Raw genomic sequence first — 27,169 nt, 5'->3', positions numbered from 1 at the left:
GACTTGTTCTCACCAAGTCTGAAGGGTCTCGACTCATTAAAAACCCTCTTGACACAGGTATCTTCACTAAGATGCAGTTGTTGGATTGAAGGACAGGAGCATAACGGAGTAGAAAAAACTAGAAGCTCTTTAAAATAAAATTGAATAATTCCAGCTAGGCTAGGTATGTCAAAATATGCAACATATATGCTCTTACTCTCACCCGTGGCAGACGTCACTCATGGATGACCCACCAAACCAATCTAGGCCTCAGACTCCTCATCAGTATTGTACCCTGTGAGCTGACACCAGGAGACTGAGCTGGCAGAAGAGAGAGCACCTCTTTGCCATCCCACGATTACACATTGAGCTCTTCAGTGACAGGGTCTGGATCTTTTTTTTTAAAAAACATCTTGGGGGGGGGGTATTGCCAATACCTGGTATAGTGTGGGGCACATTGTAGGAACTCAGAAAACATTTATTGAACTGATCTGAATTCTTGCAGCCACTGTGCCTTTAAGTAGCTATATCACAGCTCCAGAATTCTCTGGAATGTACATCATTTGATAGAGGAGACTAACAAATGTTAGTTTCTAAAACTCCCGAATTAAATGAATTAATGGGCTGCTTATGTGCACTTTTGGGTTGATTTATTTACACCAGGCTATTTTCTCTACGCATTTTCCAATGTAACCAGGAGTGGGCAAGACCTACTGGTGCCTTAATAAAAAGACTTTGTATTTCTCCTTTGATTTTTTTTCCCTGACTCTTTAGAGGTGACAGCCCAGTTCAGAAAACAGAGGACAGTATGGCATTATTTAAGGACTAAATTCCTAGTGGCCTTAATATTAAAATGGTACCTTCCCCCACAGGCTGGCCACTCTCTCCACGACCCTTTCTTTCTAGGGCAATGGGAATGAAAACCATATCCTCTGTCCACGGAAGACAGGAGAAGAGTCTCCATGGCCCAGGTAATTCTCAGGTGCTGATGGGGTTGGTTTTAACCAAAGAGGACTGACCAATGGAAAGTGAGTAAAAATCGGGAGAAGACAGATTCAAACGACACATTTAGAAGTAAGTGGAGAATCCCCGTGAAAGAAAGGTCCACTCTCACACAGGGAGAGTTGGAGCAGGATCAGAACAAGAAGAGAGAGGACAACAGACCAAGGGGGGAAAGGAAGAGACAAAGAGGGCAAAGCTAAAATTGTATTGGTTAAGGGAAGTAACAAGAAATAGGACACATTTCTGAAGACATAATGTCTGGAGGACATCCATGAAGCACCACAAAAGTGTCAGGATTCAAACAACAGTCAAATGCCTGGTGACAGGGTGATGCGACAAGGGCAGCAGAGAAGGAAAACCCACAGTAATGGTAGAGGGACAAGGGACAAGAAATGCTTAAAGGAGCTTGAGAATTTAAAAGTGATAAATGGGCTAACGCTGGGCTGAGGAACCTGAGTCAGGAAGGAATTAGGCAGAAGGGGCAGAGTTTGGGAAGAAATAACAGGAGATGAAGAAAGTTCCTGCACAGTTTACACTATTTGGGGACGCCCCTCAGCTGTCAGATTTGGGGTTCAAAGAAGCTCCTTCTAAATGGCCCATTTCCTTTGTCAGACCCAGAAATGAAAGAAAGGGGTCAAGAGGTCAAGAGAGTTGAGACCAAACCAGGGACCGACTCTCCCCCTGAGCTAATGAAATGGCTAAAGTGAAATCCACCAAGGTGCATTTTTGGTGGCCACCAGTTAATTACCTGAGTCTTAAAATAAGAGGGATGCCCATGTCAGGAAGATACAGTCAAATTACAATATGGAGCCTGAGCACCAGGAGCTAGTTTCCAGTGGAGCACGGGGTCTCCGATGATGGTGCTGAGAGACCCTTATATGCCACCAGGCATGCTGCTAAGTGATATTTTAATTAAACTTTCAGTGACATATCTCCTGTCTATGACTCTGATGGCTTTTTAATTCAGGTCCCATTGCAGCACAGACTCTTAATATTCCTTTCTAATGCTCAGTTTGCAGGGAAGGTTTCCACGGCAGAGTTCCTCCCTCCCATCCCAACCCCTGTCCTTGCCTTCCCCTCCCCCACCTCCAAACTGCCCAGAATGTATTTGCAGCTAACAGAGACTTTCACGTGGGCCCCTGGAAATGGAAGACAGGCAAAGGCAGGATTTCAGGCCTAAAAGGAAAGTGAGACTTACAGGTACCTGACTGGACAGACTCAGGTTGGCGGCCGGGGTCTTCTTCTTGCTGCCAGTGCTGTTTGCGTTGTTCCCAGCACTGCTGTTGGAAGTGCTGCTGGTGGAGTTTTTTCTTTTTCTCCGTTTTGTTGTCGGTTGCCTTGTCGGTTCTGCTACAATATGGAAAATGGAAGGAGGATCCATTCCAGGACAACAATCAAAATACTGTTCCTCCAATGAAGCTGTTTTTACAAATTAAAAAGGGTAGGGGCCAGCCCTGTGGCTTATTGCTTAAATTTGGCACTCTCTGCTTTGGCGGCCTAGGTTCCGTTCCTGGGCCTGGACCTACACCACTCACCAGAGGCCATGTTGTGGTGGTGACCCACAAAATAGAGGAAGATTGGAACAGATGTTAGCTCAGGGCTAATCTTCCTCAGGAAAAAAAAAAAAAAAAAGAGTAGATACTTTACACTTTTTTCAAATTCTTTTTAGCTTTACAAAGAATATAAGGAGAATTTATTTTTAGTACAAAATATGTACAACTCTTTTCTTTTGTATCTGGTGAAAATGATTTGTGTTTAGTTGTGTTTTCACTTCATATATATGTCTGTAATCTATTAGTATATTTTATGGGTGAGCTACTAATACCACTTTCATAGATGAATTAAAAATATTATTACCATTACAAAATTTGGGAAAAATTTTTCTCTGGACTATTTTTTCTTTATAACAAAAGGAGGGCTCTGCGATCCCTAGGGGGCCTTCAGGGTATGAGAGAAAGTATAACCCTAGACAGTCAAATTAGTGAGCTAATGTGTAACAGCAACATCTACTGGCTAACTGTCATACTGCAGCCCAGCTCTACGACACCTTAACATCCTCAAATAAAAAGAAGTGTGAGTTCTATCAGCTGTGAATGTGGAACTTAGGAATTCCCAAGTTCAGTATGGCTCCCAAGTTCCCTGGTTTGGACCCTGATATTTAAAGAATGTTACTAATTTCAAAATTCCTGGGAAGAAACGTCTTAGTATGCTACAGCTGGTATATTAATGAGGGAAGCTAGATCTTTTCAAGAGAGGCCTGTTTAGAAATAGGGAAAAATATTTTGTACCTGAAGGATGGGCAGTGTCTTAATGGAAACAGAGTCTTTCGAAGCCTTTCCAGGCAGTTACTAAATAAGTTGAAAATGGTATGGATTTTTTTTTCCCAACCCTATTCTAGACCCAACTCTGACGAAGAGAGGGTAAGCCAAGGCCATAGCAGAACTAAGCAAGAGAGCCTTGTAGTATTTTCTGAAAACACCACGCTGCCTCTGATGGGCAATGGGGAGGATCCCTTTAAGGCTCTTTTCAAAGACCATTTAGTCCACTAAGTTATCTGAAACTGTCGATGAAGAAAAAGCAGATTCTGTTCCTATTTACATATCATTTTGCTACAAATATTTTGTCCTTTACACTCAAATATTTTCATCAAATGGTCTAAAATCTGTCTCCATAGAGTGTTACGGATGCTTATTCTGCAGGTTATGCAAACAGGAAATAGAATTGTTCCAGCTCCTGCAGTTGGCGAAGAGTTGAGTAAGACATTCCAAAGTCAAGCAAATACCCGCGTTTCCTCTGAGAAGCATCGTCTTCCTTTGACCTCAAGAATTTAAATCAGCTACTTCTTTTGATACCTGTACTGTCTTCATGAAATCTGGGGGAAATGTGCCTAAATTGCACACTCTGGATCACTCGACTGGTGGCAGGTGGCTGTGGTAGTAGCGTCATGAACTTTGGAGACACAAAAACCTGTTGTGACACAAGCCTCTTATTGATTAGCTATGAGACTAACTTTGGCAAATTACTACTTTAAATCTCAGCCTCCATTATATAAAATGGGAATAACAATAAATACCTCACAAGGTTATAGTGAGGATTTAACAAGATGAATGGAAGGTCCGTGAGGGCTGGGCCCCGTGATCATTTCATCCCGTGTTGTACCCCAGTGGCTAGAGCAGTGCCTGGAAACTCTAGGGCCTCAATAAATAATTTTGGATGAATGACTGAATTAATGAATAATATATGAATTATATATTCATATGTTGCAAAACAAAGGTGCTCAAAACATTTGGCTAATGGAATATATATATATATATTTTTTAAGATTTTATTTTTTTCCTCCCAAAGCCCCCCAGTACATAGTTGTGTATTCTTAGTTGTGAGTCCTTCTAGTTGCGGCATGTGGGATGCCACCTCAGCGTGGCTCGATGAGCAGTGCCATGTCGGCGCCCAGGATTCAAACCGACGAAATACTGGGCCGCCTGCAGTGGAGCGCGCAAACTTAACCACTCGGCCACGGGGCTGGCCCCTGGAATATATTTTTTTCCATAAAGGCTTATTGATAATGAAAGAGAAAATTGGGTCAATTTAAGTACGTTTAATATATTTGAAAAATAATGTTCTAAATGTCTAAAATTCCCCTAACAAGGGGATGCAACTATTCTATGTAAAATAATGCTCATTTTCTCAGCTTTCTAAATATGTAGTTGGTTAAATCTGCTACATTAACTTTAGATAAATCCCCTGGCCAATTACCAGCAGAAGGTGACCATTATATTTTGTGATTCAGAAAGCTATGTGCCTCATGTTAATAATTACTCTTTATAAAAATAATCTTTAGCGAATGGATACGTTTTGCTTTTATGATCAATGAGGCTCAACACACGCCTGGGAGTGAAAATGTATTAGATAGAAAGACAATTAATGGTGACTTGAAGCAGTAATTTCAGAACCCCAGCAGGAGACTGTAGCATCTAAACTGCATTCTAGGAAGTGAGGGAAATGAAATCTTTTATGTATTCTCTTCATGATCAGAGTACCCTTTGATATTATACATCTTAAAAAATAGAGTAAAATTTTTTTTCTTTTTGTCCTTTCTTCCTTCCTTCTTTCCTTTCTCCATCCCTCCCTCTCTCCCTTCTTTTTAATAATTTCCAACATTCTTAAAGAAACAGAAAACAAAATAATAGTAGGCCATGAGAAGCTAGAAGTCTTGTCCAGCAGAACCGCCACTGCACTGGGACACAGGAAACCTTGGCTGATTTTGGCTTTGCCAATGATCTTCTTGGTAACATTAATTAAATCAATTTCCTTTTCTGATTTCAGGTACTCTGGCAAGTGAGGAGACCATAGATGATCCCTAAGGATGTTTGCCCTTCACAAATTCCATGTCTCTAGGTCCAAAATTTAGGTCAGAATATCCCTAATAAACTACTTTTCCTGATAAATTTATGATCACTTCCTTCCTTTTCACATCACTTCATCCCAAGAAGGAGCCTCTAGAAATGCATTTATTTATTGATTATTTATTTTTTTATTGAGGTACCATTGGTTTATAACATTCTATAAATTTCAGGTGTACATCATTATATTTCGATTTCTGTGTAGACCACATCCTGTTCGCCACTCACAGACTAATTACCATCCCTCACCGTACACATGTGCCCTGGAAATGCATTTAGAACAAGAGAGAGGAACAAGGGCGTACCTGGCGGCGCCACCATCCGCTGCCACTTCTGAAACAGGCAGGTCTTCAGGCAGTCTCGTGGACTGAGGTTGTAAGTTTTATGTCTTGACATCAGTTCCTGCATTGGCTCCAGTATTACACACAACTGCAAAGAGTTCAAAGACACTGGTGTTTTGCTACTTGATAATATTATCTGCAATAAATAATGTTAACAGCTGGAATCCATTAGAAAGGTTAAGGGTACTTTCTTTTTTTCCCCTGGTTTTGATTTTTCCTATGCAAGTTTGGAGGAAGAGAAATATTACCAACACGTGATAATGCCCACTTAATTTACTATCATGTATAATGTCGTATTATCGCTGAATGTGATTTATACACACACAAAAAACAAACTCACACACATACCCATGGACACATTCTGTACAGACTATTGGGTGGATACATGCAGCTCTATTCTGAATTCAAACGATTCTCTCTGGTTAAAGAAAAAAGCTCTCTTCCATGGAGCACGGCACTCTCTGACTTCCACTCTGGTTTCTGCTGTGGTTCCTGTTTGTATAACCACACACTGTGAGTTACAATGCTAGTTTATGTAGATTATGTGGCAGTGAAAGCCATCTTTTCAACTTTGGAGAACAAAGAGGCAACTCCAGGTACTTTTTTGATGCTAACTCTTATAAAGGCCCACGATGAATACTACTTCATTTTTATTCACGTACTCATTTGTATTTTACACATGATGATAATGTCAATAACACATGCTGACATTCGTTCAGTGTGGGACTTTTTTCTGTGGTTCTATACACAGTCACCTTGTTCCCTCCTTTAGTTAGATTTTTCAGCTTGACTTTGGTTCAAGACATCTGATGACAAGGATTAATGAATGAAACAAGAAGGTAAATCCATTTAGGACTGCCATGGACTTTTCTGAATTCCTTCTCAGTTGGAAGCTTATCAGAATACCACCGCATTGAGAGCACTGCACCTAAGAGGACAAAGACCACAACTGAGAAGGATGCGTCCACTGCTGTTGCAATTACAGCGATACAAATATTGGCAATGCACCTTCCCATGTGGAAAAACATCGTTTGATTATGAAAGGCAGACCTGTAGCCTCCAGCTTCACCGGCTCAGGCCCATCTTTTTATTATCCCCTTCCCTTCTGCCAATCCTCATCTTGAGTACTTGGTGAGAGGTCACACTGGTTTTTGTCCACTGTTTCCTTCTACCTGGGATTCTAACCTCCCCTCTTCCTGGCTAACGTCCACTCATCCTTGAAGACAAAGTTACTTCTTCTGTTATGCCTTCCTCCCCGGGCTGTACACCTCTCCCCAAGCAGGCTGAGCTGGGTGCCTCTCTACACTTCTCCCATAGCACCTGGCCCTTTCTACTCTATGCACTTGATCATTCATGCTTTGTAATCATCTGCTTCCAAGTCTGTCTTTTCCACTTGAGCTTGAGGTCTTTGAATGCTGAGACTGTGCCTCTTATCTCTGTGTTCCCAGCTTCAGCTCAAATGAAGGGATGCATTTAAGGAGCAATTCTTAGAAAGACTGGAGGATCTTTCTTTGCCAATGTTCCTCAAAGTAGTCTAAGTAACACTTTCATCAGAACCAAATGACCTGATTATTAAAAATGCAGAAGTCCAGGCTCCGTCTTTTCTGTTTCACTGAGTTTGAAGCTTGGGCCCTGAATCTGCATTTTAAAAAACCATACTCCCATCTAATTCTGATATACGCTGCTGAAGTTGAGGTCCACTGCCCTACTTATGGGACTTTAGGATAGATAAGCATAGACAGCAAGACATGCACAAATCTCCAGTGTTTTCCAGCTCAATCTTTTCTCACTTCCTTTCACTTTCCCATGCCTTCCTTTCTTCTCAAATCTAGATTACCTTACTCAAATCAAGAGTACCTTCATCTAGAAAATTTCCTCAGCCCTTTTCACCTATCAATGATCTAAATTTTGATAAAGCCAATAACCCCATTTAAGGACCAACTGTGATCTCCTTCCATCTGCAGTTTCTCTGGAGAAGAGAACAAGATTTTCAAGCGTGAACAACACAAGTATATTGTCAGCCAAAGAGAAAAAGCTACCCAACCCTAGTGAATCAGACTGTAAAGGAATGAGATCTGGATCAGTTATGATACATCTTCAATTTTGTGTATCTTCTTGCTTACCTTGAAGTCCTTTTTGAAACCTGAAATGTTTACAAGGAAAAACCTGTGAAAGAGGGAGGGTTATGGTGTGATTAACTATTCCAACACCGTGCAGACTCTATGCACGTATTCCTCTATAAAGCATCCCTCACCAGGAAACAAAGTACGTGCAGGCTACAGACAACCTCAAGTCTTCCCCAGACGCTGATGCTCACTGGACCAAACAGAGTGAGAGGTTCCACAATCATCTCTACAAATTGAGATAAGAATGGATTATCCATCAAAGAAGAACCACTGCTACATTCAGCCAGGGTCAGATGCTGTTTGCATCGATTATTAAGCTAGGATGGTAAGAAAAGCTTTCAGAGAAATTCCAAGGACTTGGAAAAACATGTTTTTTTAAATTAAAAAAAAGTTAAAAAGGTTTTCAAACGCTTTCCTTTTGGTCCATTCTCCATTCTTAAGAAATGAGCTCACAATGGCTATAAAATACATGGGTGGAGTAGAATGAGCATAAACTTAGAAGCCGAGAGGTCTAGGTTAGGGTTTTGATTCTGTCACTTGTAGTGTATCATTGGGTGAGCCACCTAAAAATGCTGGGTCTCAGTTTCACATGTAAAACAATATCCATCTTCTCTATTGTTGTGAGAATTTGAGATAATATGTCTGACACATAAGAATTCAACAAACAGCAGATATTATGCTTGTGTATTAGCAGGCACAGCACAGACTGCAAAACAAGCCACCTTTCTACAGTTTTAAATCAACAAGCATTTGCTTCCTCCTGTGTCAGGCACTCTGCTTGGGTGCTGGGGACGTTGTGAGGAGAATAACACAATCTCTGCCCTCAAAGAGTATTCAGCCCCCTTAAAAATTATTTAAGCATATTAAGAAAACTATTCTGTGTTTACACCTCAAGCATGTCAGGAAATCACGTCTTTCTGAAGCAAGTATTTTCACTATATGACAAGTTAGATGGCAAAGATGACCTATTATGGACCTAGAAAAGGCTGTCAGCATAGAACATGTTAGGACACGGGAGAGCCGCATCAATGTGAGAACCCACGAGCTCATTATCTTTCTTTTTTCTGGTACTTCTTCTCTCTGGGTTTTGGGCAACACTTTTTTCAGGTGCTAATCCTCAGGATTTATCCCTTCCCCTTTAATGTAAAAATCTCTTCCCGTCGCTGTAACCCACCCTAAAGGAGTCTGCGTCTCTGAATACTAATCAGCAATCCCCAAAGCCATTTTTCTTCCAGCGGAGGGTTCCCGGGCTGGAGAGGCAGCCTTCCGCTTATTCATGTATGTAAATGAGCCTTCCGCCTTCTGCTTTGCCGGGCTGCATGCTGTAGGTGGCAGAACTAACTCAGACAAAAGCCCGCCTTCTCAGGCAGCAAGTCACTGCATCTTGGCAACAGCAAAGGCCTGGGGCGTTATGAAATGAGATCAGGAAGACGGTTAGCGGAGTGGGTTCCCGCAGTCACTAGCCAAACCCTTCTGGAGCCAGGATTCCTGCTCCCTCTGAGGTCTCAGGCCTCCTTGAGAATCTGGTAAAGGCAATACAGCCTGTCTTTCAAATTTTGTACAAAATATCTGGAAGTTTATGAGCCCTCTTATATTCCCATTCACTGACTCTGGGTAAAGAGTTCCTGTTTGTAATAAGCATGAACCAGGCTACAATGTACATGCCTTGCCCAACCATCCAACACACTCATACACACACACTCACCACTCAAATGCATATTAATGGAACTGAGCAAAATAACACAGCGTGCTTGGACTTTCAAGAATAACTTTATCTGCAAAGTTGGGCCTGCTACAAAGTGCCCAGCAGTCCCTTTGCCTGAAAAGAAAGGTCATGGAGAGTAAGTGTGCCTGCAGCATCTGCAGCAGCCTGCACGGAGGGGTGCAATGTGGGTTGGTCTCCTCCCGGGGTAGGGTTGGAGGATACCAAGAGGAATCCCAGGGATTGTGGAAAGGGGCAGGAGCCAGCAAGGCCTGAGACTTCTCTTGGAATGCGAAGCCCCTAGACGTGTAATCCCTGCTGGGTCCAGTTAGGATCCCAAAGAAAGCCATTGCCCATCCCTGGCAAAGCTCTAAGGAGGCTTTTTGAAGATTTAGTGAGAGTTTTAGGTTCGGCTTGCTCCTCCTCTGTTTCTGACTTCATTTTCTGGGATTCTGACCTTAGCACTGACCCTTTGGTAGAATCCTATAACCACAGCAGTGACTTGCTGGGTGAGTGAATGAATGAATGGATGGATGGATGGATGGATGGATGGATAGATGGGAGGATAATAGATTGTTTGGCCAGATTTATAGCAAGTAGTCATTGCTAATGGCAGAGAAATCAGGCACTGTCCTGGGGACTTAGAGGTGATGAATTTGTCCATCTGATAAACAACTGATTGCCTCCTCTGTGCAGAACACTTTGCACAAATGCACACATATATACCCAATTACTACATGTCCTGGCCAGGCAGGAAGACCTTAACTCAATCCCAGGACTCCTGCCTTTTCATAGCAACAAAGGACCTAGGAAATGCAGACAGTATGGTGTTCTGCTTCCATCTGACAATTCTGGAGATATTTGATTCTCCTTAGCTACACACTCACACTCGTTCTTCTTGCTCATCTTCTTGCCCGAACCCAAGAATAGGTGGTGATTGTCAGAGTTGGCTCTGGCCTAGAAAGTTGATTTCCTGGGGTTGACATCTGGCTATCTCCCAAACCTGGGTCCTGTCTACTGCCAACATTTTCATTCAGTCTTTTCCGGATGACATCCTCTGAGCTTGAGACCCTTGCTCTGTATGTAGATGTCAATCCCTTGCTCAGGCCTTTGCTCACCCTGTTCCTCTTGCCTGGAAGACCTCCTTCCCTCATTCTCAGTCATCTTAACCAGGGGTTGGTAAGCTCAGGCTTGTGGGTTAAATGTGGTGGTGCTTCTGCATTGTCGATAGCTGCTTCTGTGTTACAACAGCAGAGTTGAATAGTTGCCACAGCGTCCATATGGCCCACCAACCCGAAAATATTTACCATCTGGCCATTCACAGAAAGACTGCTGACTCCTGTTCTAAACCAGTGCTACTCAAAGGAGGTAATCTGCAAACTATTTGTCGTGTCTCCGTGACAGAATAAGGAGCTCGAGGCAGAGTGTAATGCAGTTCACTGCTTCCTTCATTGAGAAAGTCTTGTGTCAAAACAATGTCAGATGAGCTAAACCGTGTGTCCAGCAACGCAGGTGATTTGCATGCGGGAACAAGCTCCTCATCTTATTGTGGATCATTAAGAATTTGCCATCTGGCACCGGTCTGCAAACCACATTGGAGTCACATCAGCCTGACTATTTAGGTCCTCCAAGGTCGAGCTCAAATCTCACATCTGTCTCTGACCACCCCTGCCTGCAAAGGATTCTTGTTTTTTTTTTTAGCACTTATTACTAATCTACTTACACCCCAGTGTTTGTATTTGCATTGAGTATTTTTCTTTCTTACGGACTCGTTTCATCTCCTTATCTATAGTAAGCCATGTTTTACTTTTCTCTCCCTTTTTTTTACCACGATATTAGGTATCCTCAAATATTTGTTGAGTCATAACTTAATAATTGCTGTGGCATATCTAACTTATGTCTGTCTCTGGAGTATGTACCTGACATATATTATATTATTAACCCTCACCACCTCTTGGCCCACTTTTAACAGGTGAGGAAGCTCAGACTCAAAGCCATTAAGTCACCCAGAGCTGACATTTAACAGTGTGATTCTTACAGTGTATCCAAGGTTATACAGCCATTTGAAGGGCAGAGAAGAGGTTCACAGTCAAGTTTCCCTGACTTCAACCCTGCACGCTTAACTCCTAATTGCTCTGTTGTTTTCTTGCTGAATATAAGTGGCCTAAATTGCTGCTGATACCAAGTTCAAAGGTTCTCATTGTCGTCGTATTGCTCCCTGCACGTGGTGTTGATCTGGACACAGAGAGGTGAGTACTACACAAGGAGTGCAGGCTTTGGCACCAAATTTATCTGGGTTCAAACCCCCAAGTCTGCCATTTACTAGCTGTGTGTCTTGGTCAAGAATTTTAGCCTCTCTGAATCTCAGTTTCCTCATCTGTAAAATGGGGATAATATTACTTCTCTCTGATGGTTTGAAACACCACATGTAAATCCTTAATGCAATGCCTGGAGCAAGGTCAATGCTCAAAAGATGGAAATTGGTATTATGATAAACACTGGTTGCATCAAGGACCCAGCCACACTGAGCCAGGAGATCAATGAGTGATGTGATTGGTTAGCCACTCTGGAAAGTAAATCACTTGGTCTCCTTGAGACTTAGGGTGTCACTAGACATAATGATCCGAGGGATGGTAATTAGGCCAATAGAACATGGCATTTTAGTAACTAATGTTTCTGATAATAATCCATCTTTAGAATTCAGTGATAAGTAGAAAATGTTCAAATCCACAAACCAGAGTTCTTTTTTTCCCCCAGTAACTTACTCCTCTAGCTAAATATGAATTAGAAAGATATCAGAGGGTGGGAGGTGATTAGAAACAAACTCTTATCTAAGAGTGAGGGTGTCTTTCCTAATTGAGAAACACATCACAAAAAGAGATCTTACATTAAAACAATACAAAAATATAACACATGGAATCTAAAAGGAAACAAAACAAAACAAGCAGATAATCCCACCTAGAAACAGATAAGAATGAATAACAGGCATCCACAGGAGTAAAACCCACTCTGCATTAGAGGATGAAAAACAAGGGAAAGAGGAAATGGTTTGCCTTAGAAAGCTATGCAATTCCAGACATCAGATTATGACTTGGGTTTATTTCCTGATAGAATTAAAGGTAAATTGGTTGTCAAACTCAAAACATCCTCTTTTTTTATCTGAAGATTCAACCAGGGGAGCCTTTGCCTTTTCTCAATTGTTTTGCAAATTGATTACTTGGGAAAGTTATCACATCCAACCCTGGAGACTGGCAGCCCTCTCCACGCTCAGTGACAGGAGAGCATAGCAGCTGCCGCTCTGGTCTTGGAGGGACCATCCTCTTCCAGAGCAAGCAGACCACGCATGCGCATTTCAATATCTAGTCTTTGATCTCAATTTTCAGGCTGCCAGGAGGGACGCCTATACATGACCACCGAGGCCACTGGCCGCTTTTCTGACCCTCCCGGAAAGAAGTCCTGGGGTGTATTCCAGAGCTATGGAGACTCCATCAGACTGGGCAAGCTCACTCACGGTTTCTGCTGCACTGGTCAGGCCCATGATGAGACAGTTCAACACCCTGATGTGCGTTCTCTTTCCTTCTGACTCCATGGACTTAATTTCTTTGCTGTCATTGGACAGGCATCCCTTCCACAGTGCTCTGGTTATTTGCTTATTTGCTCTTAGACCCCACTCCTTCCTTCCAGCTCTGTACTGCAGGAGACAGACCCCTGCACACTATTTTCCGGCTGTTTTTGCCAGCTGGCTTTGGGTGAGGTTTGACAGTTCAAGGCACCAGGGGAGACTGGAGGGAAGTGGGTTGAGTTAGTTTCCTAGGGCTGCTGTAACAGAGTACCGCAAACAGGGTGGCGTAAAACAACACACATTCATGCTCTCTCAGTTTAGGTGGCTAGAAGTCCAAAATCAAGGTGTTGGCAGGGCTGTGCTCCCTCTGAAGGCTCTAGAGAAAAATCATTCCTTGCCTCTTCCATCTTCTGTCGGCTCCAGCTATCTTGCTGTTCCTTGGCTTGTAGCTGCATCACTTCAATCTCTGCCTCCATCTTCACATGGCCTTTTCCCCTATGTGTCTCTGTGTCCTCTCCTCTTCTTATAAGGGCACTAGTCACTGGATTTCCAAATAAGGTCACATCCTGAGGTTCTGGATGAACATGAATTTTTGAGGGACACTATTCAACCTGCTACATGGGTAAAGAACTAAGTAAGAGTATTTCTTGTCCTCTCTGGTTCAGATGGCCTCTACAACAGCTGTCACTAAGGGTCCTCTATGGTCCCAGCTGCTACCAGGTGACCTGACAATAACACCTCTTGCCTTTGTCCCCCAGAGTGGCAGTTGCTAACCGTAGGGCTGCCTCATCTTCTGATTGCTTTTCCAGCTCCAACACCATTATAAATAATTTGTCATATTAACTTTCCTCTATTAAATTACCTGGTGTGGGTTTTGTTTTCCTGGTTAGACTTTGAATAAGGTTCATGGTTTGTAAGGAATTTGGCAATATCTAAAAGATGAAGGGCTTCACATGCGGAGAGGCATCACCTGTATTGGTTAAGTATGCAAATTTGTCTTGGGTTCAGATTCCAGCTACTTAACAACTGAGTGACCTTGGGTGAGTTACTCAATCTCCTGGTGTTTCAGTGTCCCCCTCAGCCAAGTTGGGATAAGAATAGTACCTAGCTAATTGGGTTGTTAGGAGAAACAAGAAAATCCATGTAAAGTATGTACCTGGGTCCTGACATATGGAATGTGCTCTATACATGTTTATTCTGATGGAGGTATAACCAAGCTGGGGGGCAGGGGCTTCATGAAAGACATTTTGAAACTTATCAGGACCTACCTGTTAACATTTTACATATGTTTCCTGCTCTATGTATATATATAGAGATATATATACTATGTATATATACATATATATATACACACAGCCTGAAAATTAGATTTTGGTGGTACAGCGGACGTCTAAAATGTTTAGTCAATATACCTTCCCTATAAATAACTTTTTCTGACCACTGGGCCATTGCCTCAAATACCCTATCCACGTGTTCTACTGCATCTCTAAGTTCTGGGGCATAGGAAAGAGGAAACATTTGCCTGGAAATATCCCACAATTATTAACAAACATCTAAGGAGTGCTATCTGTCACCTAGAGGGCTATGAGCAAATTTCAGGTAAATTTTTAAAATTCTTATTGACCAGATGTTGTGCCTTCAGATGAGTTAAGCTCTGAAAATGAAGACCAGTGGCTCACGATTACTCTAAGTGGCCTCTGAGAGACATTACCTCTTTATTGTCTGTCACTGTATTAGTCACGGTTCTCTAGAGAAACAAAACCAATAGGATGGGTATGTATATATTTACGTATTTTAAGGAATTGGCTCACATGATAACAGGGGATAGCAAGTCTGCAATCCACAGAGTTTCCATAGGCTGGAAACTCAGGCGGGAGTTAATGCTTCTGTCTGGAAGCAGAATTCTCTCTTCTCCAGGAAACATCAGTTTTGCTCTTAAGATCTTCGACCAATTGAATGAAGCTCAACCATGAGTAATCTGTTTAATTCAAATCACCTGGTTACAGATGACAACCAAATCTACAAAATACCTTCACAGCAAAACCTAGATTAGCATTTGATTAAATAACTGGCACTATAGCTGTTATGAACTGAATTGTGGCCCCCTCAAAATCATATGTTGACGCCCTCATCCCTAACATGACTGTATTTGGAGATTGGGTCTTTAGGACATACGTAAGGTTAAATGAGATCATAATCCAATAGATTGATGGCTTTGTAAGAGGAGGAAGAGACATCAGAGACAGACATCTCTCTCTCTCCATGTGCACACACTGAGGAAGGGTCACATAAAGACAGTGAGAAGGTGACCAGCTGCAAGCCAGGAAGAGAGCTCTCACCAGAAAGTGAACTCAGTCAGACGTTGATCTTGAGCTTTCCAGCCTCCAGAACTGTGAGAAAATAGATTTCTGTTGTTTGAGCCACCCAGTCTATGGTATTTTGTTATGGCAGCCTGAGCAGACTAAGTTGACTCATAAACTGTCATAGTCTCCCTTCTAGGCTGTAAAGAGCTGGAGAGCTGGTCTGTGTTCTATTATTTTACTTTTTAAAATATTACCCAGTACCAAGCAATGTATCTAATGTTTGTGGAATGAATGGATGCTTGAATAAATAAACATAATAGAACAGAAAACAAAAACAAATAGGTGATTAGACATCAGAAAATAGGTCAACTCTTGCTTCATCTACTTTGTAATTGTAGTAACTTGGGTACCAGGGATGCAATGGTGACAGACACAGCCTCCCTCCCTTGAAGCTGACTGTCTAGATGGGAGACAGAGTATAAATAAGAATTCCAAAAGGGCCGGATATTATAATGCAGAAGGGCAAGAGACGTCGGGAGAGGTTGCCAGGAGGAACTGACACTTGAGTTAATACCTAAAAAGATGACTTAGGAGTCAGCCATGTGAAAGAGAAGACAACTGGGACCAAGGTAGAGGGGATACACATGTGAATGCAAAAGAGAACACAGTACTGGAAACTGCTACATAATGAGATTAGAGAGCGAGCTACAGAGGAGAGGCGGGCAGTGGTCAGATTTGTCAAGGCCTCAGTTTCTGCCCCATAGAAGAGCTGAGAGGTGCAACTGATGTAGGCAAAAGCATCCTGTGCATAATGAGGCCTCTGCAAATGCCATTAGGATGAACACTGAACTGCAACATGGAAAATATCATACTGTTTTTCTTTCATCCGTGTTTCCCGAGCATGAGGAAAGCATCATTGACATTACAATGTGTTTGGCAAAACAAAAGCACCAAATAGCCCCCAAGGCAAACACCGGCTGCTTAGAGTCTCCCACTGGAGGCTGTCCCCCAAGCTGAGTGCTGTCGATCACGGCACTGGGAATGTTTGCATTCATCCACACTGTTCCTCGCTGGAAATAGATAGCTTTTGCAGCATGTTGGTTATTTTTCCTGAGGAACTAAAAGACTGTGTATGTGCAATGAGGTAACATTTAAACACTCGCATCTATAAACGGGGCCTTATAATTTTAACACTGGGAGCAAGGGAATTTGGATATGGTCCTTGGGAGCTATCAGTGACAGTTTTCAAGGAACACGGCTATCTTGTTCATGCAGTTATAATCCCTCCTGAACATTAGCTGTGTCATTATGCCTGTCTCCTGTCCTGGTATAAATACCCACAAGACTGTTAAAGATGGCATTGTGTTCTGGGGTTTGGGGCAGCATCCCCACAGCTGATGTCTGGGAGGATTTATGGGCTACGGTCACTGTGGGGATATGGACTTCTCTCCCTTGGCCCCCAGCACCCAGAGCGTGGCTGCATTTGGAATGCCTGCCTGCCTACCTTCTTGGGAGCTTCTGCCAGGCAACGGCCCTCCAGCTCCATGCTGACACAAAGGGAAGGAGCAATTTCTCAATAACGTAGCGCTCAGTTGCTCGATTGCTCCCCGGCGGCTTTGATCACTGTGTGCCTGTGGAGCCTTGTATCAGCAGCCATTTCCCCTCCCAGAAATAGAAGTGAGATTGGCTGAAAAAAAGCAGGATTCACGTTGATAATGGCAGCACTTTATGAAAATGGAGTTGGCAGAGGCTGTGGTTCATTCATTCACTCACTCATTCAACACATTTACTGAGTACATGCTATGTGCCCCATTGTTCCAGGTGCTGGGGATGCTGTAAACAGAAGTAAAGAAAATCACTGCTGTTATGGAACTACATTCCAGTGAAGGAGACAGATGAGTTTACAAAGCAAAAGATATATGTTAGTGATGAGTACCAAAGAGGAAAAAGGAAGCAGGGAAAGGAGATATGAAATGTTGGAGTTGGGAGTGTTGAAAATTTAGATACTTTGGCTAAAGTCATTGTGCTAGGGAGAATAATGGCTCTGCAGCGATGTCCATGTCCTAATGCCTCGAATCTGTGAAATGTCAGGTTACATGGTAAAGGGAATTATAGTTGTTGATCAGCTGACCTTGAGATGGAGAGATTAGTCTGGATTTTCCAGGGGGGGTCCAACACAATCACAAAGATATTTACAAGTGGAAGAGGGAATCAGAAAGGAGAGTCAGAAAGATGGCAGCATGAGAGACTTTTGGCCTGACATTGCTGGCTTTGAAGATGGAAGGGGGCCATGAACCAAGGAATGCCAGTGGCCTCTAGAAGTAGGAAAAGACGAGAAAACAGATATTCCCCTAGAACCTCCAGAAGGAAGGCAGCCCTGCCAACACCTTGATTTTAATACAGTGAGATTCACGTAAGACTTCTGATCTACTCTCAGATAGTAAATTTGTGTGGTTTTAAGCCACTAAGTTTGTGGTAATTTGTCTCGGCAGTAATAGAAAATTCATACAATCACCCAGAAGGTGATATCTGAGTAAAGACCTCTAGTAAGGTTACCATATTTAGCAAATAAAAATATAGGATGCCCAGTTACATTTGAATTTCAGATAATAAATAATAATTTATTAAAGTAATTAATAAATATAATAATAATTTATTCATTATTTACCTGATGTTTAAATTTAACTGGGCATCCTGTATTTTATCTGGCAATCTTAATCTCAGAGAAAGTTAGGAAGCGGGATATTTGGAGAAAAACATTCTAGGCAGGAAGAATAGCATTCTGAGCAGAGGGAACAGCAAGAGCAAAGGCTTGGGGGCTTTGAGAAATGTCTAGAAGAGCAGTATGGTTGGAGTGGAGAGAAGGAGGAGAATAGTAGGAGAAGATGAGTTCAGAGAGCCTGTGTGAAACTGGATCATGAAAGTCATAAGGAGGATGTTGGTCTTTGGTCTGAGTGGGCTGGGTAGACATTGAAAGGTTTTGCGTAGAGGAGTGCCAATGTTTGGGGCCTCTGAGAATGGGGAGATGTTGACCATAGCAACTTGAAGACAGGGTCTAATCTATTTTGCATCACCCTGAACCTAGCACAGACGTAGGTACTCAAGCACACACGTGCTGGGAGTTCAGCGGTGCTCCTAATTGGTAGCACTCAATGCTGTGCCATCCATCATCAGGACCAGAAAGGTGTAGGGAAGTGCATGGAAGGAAATGAGAGGATTTTAAGAAGAAAAAAGTGGTTCATCAGGAGAGATCTGAAGGCCATAAGGCGACCTGTAAAGGACAGGGGAAAGAACAGATGCGTGGGGACCTCGTGAAGGCAAAGACATTATGGACAAAGCCAACTGTGACCCTAGAACTCAAGTGTTAGGGAACTCTGGAAAGACAGCATCATGTCTACTCTCTACTCCAGTTAATTCAAAGCAGCAGAGTCTAAACCAAGATCCAAGGAAACCATGTTTCAAGTCTTCAAACACTTCAAGGTTTCCTTGGAAAAGATGCAAGAGGAAAGAAAACTATGATTATAAAACTCTCCTAGCAGCTTGTTAATGAATCACTCACTGCCTCTAATCATGACTAGTACTTGGTGTTTACTGGGCACTGGGCAGTGGGCTCAGTGCCTTCCGTGGGTATTCTTACTTCACTCTCCCAGCACCATTAGCTACACAGGTATATAGATGAGGAAAGGGAGACCAGAGAGACTGGGTCCAAGATCACACAGCGTTCAGGGACTCATTAGCTTTCGCCTCTTTGAACTTAGCCCCCAGACCAGATCTGTTACTCCCTCTCAGTTTTTATGCCCATGCTTGTGAACACAACTCTATCACTCTGCATTATAATGAGCTGAATATATGTCTGCTTCCCTAATGAGATAGGGATTTTGGTAGCAAGGAGAGTCGTCCACCTTTACGACATCAGAAATTGGCACTTAACGGCAAGAAGAAATTAATGTTGAATGAATGAATGAATGAGGGAAATATCCTCTCTGAGCCTCAACTGTAGATGTTTCAGTGTAAAAAGACTGAGGCGGCCAGGCCACAGGTGGAGCAGGGCCCTTGTTCCTTCATCCTCAGCAGAACCAAGTTAGGACTGAAGGATCCTGCTCCTTCGCTACTTTTTCTCTGGGGTTACGTGAAAACGTGAATATGCTTTGCTTCTAATTTCACTGCGCTCATTTTCCCACAGAGAGTATTAAAAGTCTCAAGAGGGATCATGGATTGTAGCTCTTTTTTCGTTTTTTCCTTCATCTTTCTACAGTTACTCGTATTGGAAGACCCCCTCCTTTATCTTCCTCCACGTGTTTATCTCATTGTTTCCCTTTCATCGTCTGTGCTTTGAGAGCATCCCTGGGCCCTGGGTCCTTGACGGAAGATCTGTACACGATGATGGAAAATCTGCTCCTATTCTAGCCATTAAATTGATCCAATATCCAGGGGCTTCAGCCTCTACCTTTTTGGTGTGTGTGTGTGTACGTATGTTGAAGAGAGGTTTATGGCTGACATCTGCCTGACCTTGCCCTCTTCTGGCATTGAATCCCTAGACATGAGAAAGAATGGGTTCCTCCGGCCTTCTGAGAACAGGAAGAGTTTGGGGTGAGCATCTTTTTTGAAGATGGCTGGTCCAATTGGCAGAACTAACCTGGGTGCCTTCCAAAGAGAAAGACAAGAAAATACAACCACAAGTTCACTGTAGGCTGCTGCACTCAGATTCTCCAACAATTTATAAACCAGCGAGCAGATAGCACAAGACTCCTAAAATTAGAGAATTTTGAAAACTGGAATACTCTTGGACATTTTTACAGCAAGGAAGACTGAAGCTCATGGCGTTTGAAAGACTGTCTGATCTCACACTGCTGAGTTGGGGTCAGCCTGGGAACTGTGGCCTTCTCTCTCCTTGCTCAGGGTCTGTCCTTTCTACACACTGTCACACTGACTAAGGTGTTCTCCTTTCCAAATTGGACATTTTCTTTCAGTTGGGTCTAGACTCAGTTCTTGGAACATTCTTGCAACCTGTAACTCTCCTAAGGCATTCAGGACTGCCTGTTTTGCAATGCTGTTATGTATGGGCATCTCTCAGCTTGGCCACTAGTAGAAGGTGAGTTCCCCAAGGGCACACTGGAGGTGTGGTCCATCTCCATGTCCCTCATGATCTGAGGCAGAACCTAATGCCCTAAGTCCTGAAAAGAAGCCAGTTCATTTCTGGTTTAAAAACGCATATTTATTTGGTATGAACATAGACAAAATAGGGGGTCATCATATACCTCCATTCTTCTGGAATTTTTAGCATGATCAAAGCTTGTTTTGAAAGCTTAGAGAACCCCCTCAAGATTACAGTTCCCATTTATCCTCATAGAAACTCTCTCAAAGTTGGTTCTTTCTTGAATTTTATTCACCTGAGCCGACACAAGATATCCTAAAAAACGCCATCCACTATTTTGAGGGCTGGCACACAACGAGTTGCTCTGTTACCCCATGCAAACTTCATAGCAGCTCTATGACTCAGATATTATTGTCCTAATTTTACAGATGAGCAATCTGAGACTTGGAGACATTCAAGTGACTCACCATTCATAAATTATCTCGTTTTATCTTCACAACAATATTATGCAGTAAGACTGATTCTCCTCATTTTTAGAGGCCACCGCCAGGGTTTTAAAGAAGCTAAATGCTCTGTCCCCAGACCCACTGCTAGAAAGTAATAGAGCCAGATTTGAGCATAACTCCTAGTGATCCTATACCCAGAAGGGAGCTCAGCAAATAGCAGGTGCTCAGTAAACATCTGTTGAACAAATGGGTTGTTCCAAAGCCCACATTCTTTCCACTGCTCTCTACTGTTGCACAGTTGTTATCTCTCCCTTTGGCACATGCTTTTGAAATCAAGGCCGATTAGAGAGCATTCTGCCAAGTCGGTTTTCCCCAGCCAGCTTTGGCCTGCCTGGTTCCTCTGTTACCTCCCTGTAACCCTTTGCTCCAAACAGTATCTTTCGGAAGCAGCCTAGGAAATGACAATTTCCCAGTCTGCATTTCTCTTCGCTATCTCGTGTGAAGTTGCAAAGTGACGTTTCCTTCCTCCTAATTTCTCCAAAAGGCAAACGACACATTATTCAGGAGTTCTGCGTCAAATCCTAGCACCCGATGTGCCTGCTATGCAAACTGTCCCCTTTTTCTATTTGTGCAGCAGCGAGACCTTATCGCTCTGGCTGCTCTTCACTTCGATTATGAAATGCATCCGCTATCACTCTTCACCTGTGTCCTTGGCGGCTCCCTCAGGTTCACATGGCTTCTCAAACACTATTTGTCTTGGTCAAGTTCCTCTGGGTCCAAAATAAATCATGGGTTTAGAGAAACCATCACTATGTCATCCATACTTGAGCTCTGGCATGGCTAAGAGAACAGACAAACACATTCAAACCAGGGATGTGGTTTAGGAAAACCTTATTATTGAAATCATTTTTATTTAGGAATGTTCTGTCCAAAAGCGCCCAAAGGGATGCAGTTTTACAAGGCATCATATAAGGAATTATGCCAACTGATCGTTTTTCCATGGACACTGCAGTTCAAACTGATGGGAGAAAACAGAATAGGACCTATGAGGAGTGCCACGCAGTTTTCATTTAGGAATAAAAGGCTTTAATGGAAAGCTCTTTCTGAGGTTTCATTCTGGCTTAGTATAATCATCTTGTGCACTAAAAATAAACAGATTATGCATAGCTAGGGTTCTGGGAAAAAAATCAGCCTCTGTCTTTATCCTCCTCTCCCCACTTTGTCTTTTACTGTTTTTCTTTTAATTTTCAGTATGGCAAAAAATAAGGTTTTCGGAAGCATAACAAATGATGGATTTCAGACATCACAATATTTTCTCCAGGTACACACACACACACGTACACACTCTTCCGTGTTTCTATATCATGGCTAAAGCACAAATGTGGTGTTTTTTCACAGAACTGTTGCTATTTTTAGACTAAATTGTAGGAAGTCTGCAGCATGAATAACTGGACAAGAAGCACAGCACATGGTAATATGCCAACGCAAAAGCTCGCTTGGCCTTTAGCCAATGAACTGTGGCTAGATGTTGCAGCAATGAAAGTAAAAACACTGCTTACAAAGGAATGATTAATAAGCTGACAAACTTTCAAGCATTTATTTCTTATTCTTCAGTGCCAGCTATATTAATACTAGCATATTTTCAGCTTTATTAGTAAAGTCTTGCAGCCTGGTGCTCTTTGGTGTGTTCACGAGGGCTTCTTAAATCAGCTGCAAATTATCTGGAGAGGGGAACGCTTGATAAACATTGCTTTCTTCTCTGTCACCCTAATCGACCCTATCTGCTTATTTGCCTCCATGACACCTTGCACTGAACAATAACTGTTACCTTTCCCCAAACCCAATGCTAGAAGAAATCTTTTCTGACAGAAGGATAAGTATCTGGTGGTAACTGATCCACAGGAGTTTAGTGTGACGTCCTGGGTCATGTTTGTCTCCGGGAAGTTCTGTCCCTCACTGTGGCAAACTGCTTCCTCCGTGTGTCAGCTGACATTCCTTGGATGTCAGCCACTTCCTAAGGAGGGAGCCAGCCAATAGACTCCAATCCCTTCTCTGGGATAAACTCATGATCTGAGTCATCTGGGAAGATGGTATAAAATGAGGAATTACAAGATGGAATTAGTGATCAACTTGTTCACTAGGACAGTCCCAGATTTTAAAACCAAAAGACCCATATCCTAGGAAACCGATCGATCCCACTCAAAATGGGACAGCTGGTTACCCAAGATGGAATAGTCACCAACTTGAGTGAAAGAAGCCAGGAAGGGGCTTGGGTGGGCTTGGGAGTCAGGCCCAGGTTCAAATCCCAGTTGGGCCCTTCCAGCTGTGTGACTCTGGCAAGGCTTTAACCTCCTTAAGCCTCAGGGTTACCAAAATGGGGTACTAATGCCTACTTCTTAGGTTGTTATAAGGTTTAAATAAGATAAAGGATTTAAGCTGTATGACACAGTGTCCTCCTCCACCCCCACCAACACATCATTTCCGAAGTTATAAAACCATTCATGTCTGCAAAAATGGAAATAATAACAGCTACCTCATCCATTGGAGGAGACGTGGCAGAATTATGCATGCGAAAGTGTCTGCACATACAAGAAACGGTCAACTTCAGAGCTCAGGTCAGTGGGCTCCAAAGACGCTTGTGACGGGCTCTCAGAAGTGACAGCAAACGACACAGTCAAATCACATCCTCGATGGTGTTCTCCTCCTTTGGACTCTGAACATGGTTTTATTTTTGTTGATGAAGCTGAAACTTTTCCCAGGAGAGCAAGACTCTGACGGAGAAGGCTGGCCTCCTTCACCATCTCCTGAACGTCACCAGAGGTCTTGTTGGGGGGACGTCCCCCAGGCTGGACAGATGGGTGCTTATATAATAAAGACCTTGCCCTCCAATACAGTTCCATTTTGGGGTTACATAAAAACAACAATTATGGGGAAGTCAAAATTTTTAATTAAATGTATTCAAAGAGAGTACAGATTAATGCCTCTAAGCAAGAGAGTATTTAATGCTTAAGGGCCCGCTCATGCCTGCTGAAGCAAAACCTCACTGCCAGCGAAGCTTTTAAGTATTGATATTTCCTGCATTAATAATACGCTAAGCCACATTCATAACAATATAATTAGCAACACAATTCATATCAGACAGCACGCGAGGACTCTGCATTATTAATTACGCCAACAGAGCCTTCATGTCGAGCGCCATGCTCTAATTTTAGCTTTCAAGGTAAATGATCCTAAGCTTGGCGGGTGGGAGCCTTGCAGGGAATGACGCCCATGCACAGTTCACGTCTCTCTGGTGACCACTAAATAACAATGAATGCTCTGTCCACAGCGCCTTTGGGGATGACACACCTTTTAAACTCCAAGCTTGAGTGAATTTGGCTATCTCCCAAATTTTGTATGTGGCAAAATATGATTCACGTCCTAGCAGTGTTTATTCTACCTCAGTCTCCACCTTAAAGCCTGCCAGATGTCACGATGCTTTTATGTGGATGGGAGGAGGGCCTTAGTTAGGGTCTTAGAAGCCGAGACTCACACTAATGGGCTTGCCCCACAGCTTCCATCCCCCCGCCTTGAACACTCGGGCTGGCTTTGCAGGAATTCTCGTCTCTAGTACTAGAGGCCCTAGGATAAGCCAAGTGCACATTTTATCATCAGTGGTTTTGCTAAAGGCCTATGCTAGTCCTGAGGAAGGAACAAAGCACCGAAACATATAGTTGTACCAATTTGTATTCCTCAAGTGGCTTACAAAGCATCCGTTTTTGTGTATCTTCATGAACACTATGTATTATCATTTAAAAAATAACTTCTAATCTGATCAATGAAAACTGATGCGGAATCGTTATTGTCCTTTTCCAATGTGAATTTTGAAGAGCATAGCTCAGCTGAGATCCCAAGGAGGATGTTAGACCCAGAATGCACTTGGACAGATCCGGATGAAGCTTCTGTGGGGCCCCTCCTTGCTGTGTGCCCGTCCCCACACCGCGCGGCTTCGTCATGAAGACCCTCCTGACGCTCCTGCTTACCTTGAGATCTCCTGGATCAGAACACCCATAACAGGCGCTCCTCCACCAGAATCCAGCACTTTATTATTTTCTTATTTTTTACATTAAATTCAAACAAACAATTTAAAAAAATGAGTGTTTTGGGGCTGGCCCCATGGCCGAGGGATTTAAGTTCCATGCACTCTGCTTTGGCGGTCCAGGTTCATGGGTTTGGATCCCAGGCACAGACCTACTCCATTTGTGGGCCATGTGGTGGAGGCATCCTATATACAAGTGGGGGAAGACTGACAAGAACGTTAGCTCAGGGCTAGTCTTATTCATCAAAACAAACAAACAAAAGAGTGTTTTTAAGGATCCACTAGACATTAGATAGATATTAGGCTAGCTTCTGGAGATGCTGAAATAAATAAGGCCTGTTTCCTAACCCTGAGGATCTCAAAGCTTGGTGAGGAAGATGGACAAGTAAAAACGAAATTATAGTTCAATGTGAAAAACAAAAACATAAATAAGATCTATGTGTAAGTCATAAAATGCTTACTCTATTCCACCCGCTGGAGCTTGTGAAGTAAATGTCAGTGGCCTTCATTCTGACTTTACGATCCGAGCCAGTATAAAGAGGAACATCTTGGCTGGGGTCTTACTAACCAGGTGAAATCCCTGTGAGGCCTGGCTCAAGATGCTCCGCCCCCTCTTAGCATGCAGGTCTGGCTTGGCAGAGATCCTTTGACTCAGAGAAGGAAGTTACTCGCTTTTCTGAGTGAGGGTCAAAAAGGAGACCCGAAACAGAGAGGTCCACTGAACTAGGTTTGGAACATGAAAAGGAATTTTCCAGGCAGTAAGGAGGGAAAACCATGTGTGGATGCATAGAAGTATAAGGCGGGATAATATATTTGGGTAGAGTCTAATCTTACTAAGGAGGAGGCTTGACAGGAAACAAAGGCCGGGGCCTATAAAACGTATATTATCAATATTTCCTATAGTGTGTATTTTGTAGCTATTAACAGGTATTAGGCAAAAGAATAAAAAAATCCCAGGTTGAAGAACTTTGGGATAATATAATAAATGAATTGAAATTAAGCAAAATTTCTTTGCTGCAGGACTTCTCAGAGCCTTTAGCTGAATTCCCGAGAGGAAGATACAAGATTTCCTAAACTTATTACTAGGTTGGACTATTTTTTTGTAAGTCAAAATTGCCATTTTTGTGGATAAATAACAGTCAAATAACGGTAACTTTATGTGATTCATTTTACCACCAGCCTCTTTGATTAGGGACTTCTGTTTTGAAGAACTGTTTGTAAAATGTGAATATAAATATTTTTCCAACCCAAAACATAACACCCTGTGAGGAAGAAATGTGTGCCATATTTTCTTTGTATACTGTCTCTACTTCCAGACTAATAGTTGTTTAATAAAATCATCAAAGTTGGTCAAAATGTGATGGATTTTTCTACAAGACCTACCTTTGGATAGCTGAAATGTTTCTAGGTCATCCCTTGTATAGCCAAGGGTATCATACACAAAAAATGAGAGCTGGATCAGCACCAGGCCCTGGGTCAGTGGACTGGTCCCAAAGGTTTGCCTTATCAGCATGCCTTCCCCCATCCCAGAGTCCAGAGCCAAATAGCATTCTAAGAAATGTGATAAAATGAGACATAATTATGACAAATCTGATGTTGGCTTTGTGGCGATTTCAACTCTCCACAAAGTGACACATTTTTGACAGGTTAGAAGAAGGCAAGAATTTCTCCAGCCATATTAATTGCAACAAGCTTTTCCGTGCGTCTCAGGTGATGGGGTTCTGGTGAGCTGGCTGCTGTGACTGAGTCAGGGGAGAGCAGAAGTGACTGCTGGTTCTAAAAAATAAATTATTTGGATGGCCATTTTTGAGAGGGAACCAAGGATTTCCATAAGCGGAAGAGATCTCATCATAACACAATACCATGTGAAAAGCATGGTTGGGATGCAGGAGCAGGCCGACATAAGTAATGGCCCTGGCCACCTCTTCTCATCATTGTTATGTCATTGTCCTCCCATGCTCCTTTAATAGAACCTTGGGTAATAGTGTGCCTGGCTCTTGAACATGGCAGAGGCCTCAGGTTCTCCTGATATTCATTCATGCATCCATTCATTCATTCAACAACTCTATTTTGAGTGTGTACACTCTGTGTGACAGGCTCTGACCCATATGCAATAAACAAAGCAGACACACTCC

The 27,169-nt window shown here is 42.7% G+C and overlaps 1 protein-coding gene across 43 annotated transcripts in view; it reads right to left on the bottom strand.

The window, feature by feature from the left end:
• Positions 1–27,169, bottom strand: part of LDB2 (LIM domain binding 2) — a 359,745-nt gene that overhangs the window by 4,792 nt on the left and 327,784 nt on the right. For 12 of the 43 annotated variants that reach the window (XR_011538276.1, XR_011538278.1, XM_070613154.1 and 9 more), the window contains 2 exons: positions 5,687–5,810; positions 2,180–2,331 (listed from right to left, as the gene is read on the bottom strand). Coding sequence is in view for 39 of the 43 variants with exons in the window: in XM_070613154.1 (XP_070469255.1) it covers positions 2,180–2,331; positions 5,687–5,810 (276 nt within the window). In the remaining 4 variants the exon portion in view is untranslated. The remainder of the gene's footprint in view (positions 1–2,179; positions 2,332–5,686; positions 5,811–27,169) is intronic. The other 31 variants (XR_011538279.1, XM_070613156.1, XM_070613155.1 and 28 more) reach the window with 3 other exon arrangements.

The sequence above is a fragment of the Equus przewalskii genome, chromosome 3, assembly GCF_037783145.1.
Source record: "Equus przewalskii isolate Varuska chromosome 3, EquPr2, whole genome shotgun sequence".
NCBI classification, from domain to species: domain Eukaryota; kingdom Metazoa; phylum Chordata; class Mammalia; order Perissodactyla; family Equidae; genus Equus; species Equus przewalskii.
Note: the sequence above shows the minus strand (reverse complement) of the source record. Positions and strands in the feature narration are given on the sequence as shown.